Source organism: Arachis duranensis, chromosome 9 (genome assembly GCF_000817695.3).
Source record: "Arachis duranensis cultivar V14167 chromosome 9, aradu.V14167.gnm2.J7QH, whole genome shotgun sequence".
Taxonomy (NCBI): domain Eukaryota; kingdom Viridiplantae; phylum Streptophyta; class Magnoliopsida; order Fabales; family Fabaceae; genus Arachis; species Arachis duranensis.
The window spans coordinates 48,403,321-48,408,354 of NC_029780.3; the positions used below are offsets into that span (position 1 = coordinate 48,403,321).

A 5,034-nucleotide genomic window follows, 5' to 3' on the forward strand; every position below is an offset into this window, starting at 1 on the left:
TTATTTAGTTGGGTATTGAGAAAGAACTCAATTCATAGAAATACGAATTGTACAACCTGAAGAGAAAGAAAGAGAAGGAAAAGCGGTCAATTTTTTGGTAACAGAAGCCGAACAGAGTCTCTATAGGGTTTTCGGAAACGTGGTGCGTTTTGAAGAGTGGTATCCACCGAACGAATATTCCTTTGGTTATTCCTTTCTTCCATAACTCAGCATATTGTGTCTCTTTCTCACCCATTTCCATTTGATGAAAAGTGAAAACACAACATTCCACAATAAACCGTTTTTTTTTCTTTCTTCATACTACTATACTAGATACATTTCCACAAAGTTTCCTAAAAAAACTTTTGTTAAAGGCATATAATTTAAAATGAAAAATTATACTGTATAAATATAAGAGTATTTATTTTTTGGTGATATACTGAATAAGAGTATGACTGAATTAGGAAAACTAAACTAATTAAAATAATGCATCATTAAAAATAAGCTAAAAGCATATGTTAGAAGGAATTTTTTATGGTGTCTAAATTTTACTCATAACTTACATAAAAAATGAGTTCTATCTTATTCTATCTCTACTTTTAGGTAAATTAATTAGACACAATTTTTATAGGTATAACAAAATTTCCTATGTTAAAATATCTCCTCCAACTTTTTAATGAATAATAAATTGTTAGTTAGTTTCATTATATGCAAAAACCGTGTTATTTTATTTTATATTTTTGGTTGATAAAGTAAAAACATGTCACTCTTAATTATTTAGGAAACATATACTCTAGAATCTAATAACTTTTATTGCTTGCTTATCTAATAAAATCATAGCAATGTAATAACTTAAAAATTTTCTCAAATTAATGTTAAATTGTTTTGTGGTTAAATAATGGCAAATGCTAATGTATTTTGGAAAAAATAAAGAGTGTATGCATCGGTTTTTGAATTTTAAATTTTAAATTTTAAATTTTAAATTTTAAGTATTAATCCTAAATTTTAAATAAACTCTGACTCTCTATATTTAAATTCTAAATTTAAACTCTAAATTTAAATTATTTATATAAAATATAATAAATGAAGGGTTAACATTTATTTATTTCATAAATGTACATTACTTCTTATTTCATAAGGAATATATTAAGGATGAGCCTTAAATAATTAATGTAAACAAAATAGAAATATCAAGATGATATTTTTGTTTTTGGGTGACTAAATACAAAGATAATACGAAAGAATATAATTATAATATAGGAAACAGAAAAAAAAATATGAACCTAAATGAAAAATAATTAGTGTTTGATTATCTTTCCGCAGAGTGATTATTTATTTTTATTAAGATTAAAATTTTTGTTCCGTATAAAAAAATGAACTCATTTTGGTTTCAGTGTTATTTTTTTTTTTAAAATATTTGGTTTTAGTACATATTATTAATTAGTTAAACATTATTAACATGCGTCATAACATGTCAGTATTTAAATATAAATTTAATGCGAATTACAACGAACAAATAAATAATATTTACAACGAGAAAAGAATTATACAAACCTATTATCTAATGAACCATATATATTAAGTATGTATAGAAAAAATTAGTTACCAAACTATCAATTAATTATTTATATATTAGAATATAAAATATATATTAAAAATATAAAAAATAAAAAACATTAATATTTATAATTCATGATGACGATCTTTTCTAATATGAAAATAACATTTTTTATTTTAATACAGAAATATAAGTTATATATAATATTTCTCATATTATTTCTTTTTTCTGAATATTTAAAAAATTATAATTAACTTTTAGATTTAATGAAAGAAAAACAAGATTTTTTAGACTTAATAAATTTTGAACTCTTTACATACATAATGATTTAGCAAACAAAACACAATATAAAAAAAAAAATCTGACTCATGAAGCAGGCAGGGTAGGTTTGTTAAAATTTGTTTTCTTCTTGTTAATTCTATTTGATTTGAAAAAGTTAAAATATTTAAAACACCTATACTAAAATAAAATATATATTAAAAATAAATTAAATTATATATGTATTTATATATATATAAAATAGATAATTTAATGACTGATTTTTGTATTTCCACATTAAAAACTAAAAATATAAAAGTAGTCTCTTTCATGAGTTAGTTTCTGTCTATAAAAGCGGAAGAAGCTTAACAAGGTCTGGGCAAACCTCAAAAAACAGAACAACCCAGAAAGGAAAGAAAGAAAGAATGTGTTCATCGGTGAAGGGGCAATACGAGATAAGCGAAGAAATAGGGAGAGGGCGTTTCGGCACAATATACCGGTGCTACGACGTCGTTTCAGGAGAAGCATACGCCTGCAAAGTAATCGACAAATCAATCCTAGCAGACGAAACGGACCAGCAGTGTATACTTAACGAACCGAAGCTGATGTCACTCCTAACCCCTCACCCTAACATCCTCACTATCCACAACGCCTTCGAAGACGACCGCTCTCTCTCTCTCATCCTCGACCTCTGCCTTCCCCTCACCCTCCTCGACCGCCTAACTGCCTCAACTGTCACTCCATTCCCCGACGCCTGCCACGTCATCACCCAGCTTCTAGAAGCCGTTTCTCACTGCCACCGCAGCGGCATCGCGCATCGCGACTTGAAGCCCGAGAATATTCTCTTTGATTCCAGAGACATCTTGAAGCTCGCCGACTTTGGCTCCGCCGAGTGGTTCGCCGGCGATGGTGGGGGTCTGATGAGCGGTGTGGTGGGGACGCCGTATTACGTGGCGCCGGAAGTGTTGATGGGGAGGGAGTATGATGAGAAAGTTGATGTGTGGAGCTGTGGAGTTATACTTTACATGATGTTGGCCGGTGCGCCGCCGTTTTACGGTGATTCCGCCGTCGAGATTTTCGAGTCTGTTCTTCGAGGGAACTTGAGGTTTCCGCCGAGGCTCTTCCGGAATGTGTCGCCGGCCGCCAAGGATTTGTTGCGGAAGATGATATGTAAGGACCCTTCTAGGAGGATCTCCGCCGAACAAGCCTTGAGTGAGTCTTTTAACTTTTTGTTTCTTTGAAAATCCCACTAACTTTGTTCTCTTCGCTACAGGGATGTGAGATCTAATTAATCTTATATATCATATACACTTTCGAATATATAGTGATATTATGCCTTTTCTTACGGGTTTGAATTTGGTGTTAACTTTCGCTTTGATTTTTCGTACATGCAGGGCACTCATGGATCTTGAGGGGAGGTGAGAGTGAGGCAGCTGAACTAACTTGAGTGTAAGATTTTTGAGTTAATGCAACGGAAGAAGATGAAGAAGTCACAAAATACATATAATAAGCTCCTTGTTATAGTTGCAAGTATAGCTAATTTTGTCCCTAAATCTATAATGTTTCTCGCTATGTGGTAGTTGTGAATGAATAAAGTCTACTAGTAGTACTACTGGAGGCAGAGGAAACAGAGCACCTTCTTGTAAATTCGAGTGATGCTTGTAGATTTCCTTCGGGTAGCGGAATCTGGGTGAGGCTCTAAGTATGAAACTATGAATTGAGAATCTAGGTTTTCTGTTTTTGGCCTCTCATGTAAAGATAACATGAAAGTGAGAAAGGCAAGGAGTGAGATCTGCAACTCAAACTACCTCCTAATAATGAATGAGAGGAGTTTGATGCTGTCTCTTCAGTCTTCACCCTTTTTTTTGGGTAGTAGTAGTATAGTATGTAAATATAATAATTTTGAATGTAAATGTCCTCTTTCATCTTCTAAATTATATGGCTTCAAATCCTTCAATTTTCCTTTATTAGACTACTATGTTTTGGCATGAACATCTTTAAGATTCTGCTCTGCTTAATTAGTTTAGGATATAAAAGGGTTAAACTAAAAAAACTACAGCTCGTTTTAGAATATAACTAGTTTACTTCTTTTTGTAAATAAGTATGCTATGCAGGCATAATATAAGTCTAAGTTAGAGTATGAAGTAAAACATTTGAATATAGTGTTGTCATGTGAAGGGGAATTTGTTGGAAACAATATTAGAAAAACTAGAATAAAATGTGGAAGTCAAGTCTCAGCTCTAATGAATGATCATTATCATGTACTTGCGGATATGACACACTGTTGCCGTTAAAATCCGGTGCATAAGGATGTCACCTTTTCTGTTGTTCTTATTTGTACTCATTAAATTACATGAAATTACGCAAAGAATAAATGAATGAGAAGTATTGGGAAGTTAATAAATTTTGTAATTTATAGTCATTAGTTAATTATTATTAATATTTTTAATAGTATAAAATTATATCTAATGATATGTGAGTGTTTATTTTTCTTTTACTAATTAAATGTTAGTTAAATTTTAATAGAACTGCTGGTTTCATAGATTTTTCCTAAATGAATAATCAATTAATAAAGATCATGGATTAGATTTTGTATCCTCAACAAAACGCAATTTTACATTTTATAGGGAGCAGCTTGGATTTATCATTTATTTTATCAAAGCATTTTAATTTCAGTACAAAAGGACAAAATGAAAGGAAATGTCACCATTATGATGGAAAACTTTGCTCTTATTTACCCACGAATTATGCTGTGAGAAAGGGTGCCTTATATTGCTTTTGTTGTGTCTTTGCAACTTTTTTTGTCTGCTTTTCTTTTTCTTTTTTCATTTGAAATTTGAATAATTTGTGCGACAAGATATCAAAACTCCAAGTGGGCTTCTCACCGCCTTGCTTTTGTTAATAGTTTAATACTACTCTTTCATTAGAGATTAAAGAAAAATATTATTTAAGTAAATTAATATAATGGTATAGATAAAGAATGAGATGATAAGCAACGAAAAAAAAAATGCCTCGTCTGTGTTATTTACTATTTAGCATGTCATATCTTAGACTTAGTTACCTCAACGTTTAAACTGTATGTTACATGGTATTTGACAAAAGCAAGTTTAATAAAGGAACAAAATATACACGTTTCAAATTTATAGGTACTAATACCTAAATTTCCTTTTCTCAAGACTGAAAGCAAAAAAGAAAAATGCATGGATGAAAGAATAAAAACATATTTAGTTTATTTTAAT

General features: G+C 30.5%; 1 protein-coding gene across 1 annotated transcript; it reads left to right on the plus strand.

The window, feature by feature from the left end:
• The first annotated feature begins 2,159 nt into the window (after positions 1 to 2,159).
• LOC107465518 (phosphoenolpyruvate carboxylase kinase 1) lies at positions 2,160 to 3,465 on the plus strand. Its single transcript, XM_016084498.3, has 2 exons — positions 2,160 to 3,007; positions 3,190 to 3,465. The coding sequence occupies exons 1-2, from the start codon at positions 2,221 to 2,223 to the stop codon at positions 3,240 to 3,242; spliced, it is 840 nt and encodes a 279-aa protein (XP_015939984.1). The 5' UTR covers positions 2,160 to 2,220; the 3' UTR covers positions 3,243 to 3,465.
• The last annotated feature ends 1,569 nt before the right edge of the window (positions 3,466 to 5,034 follow it).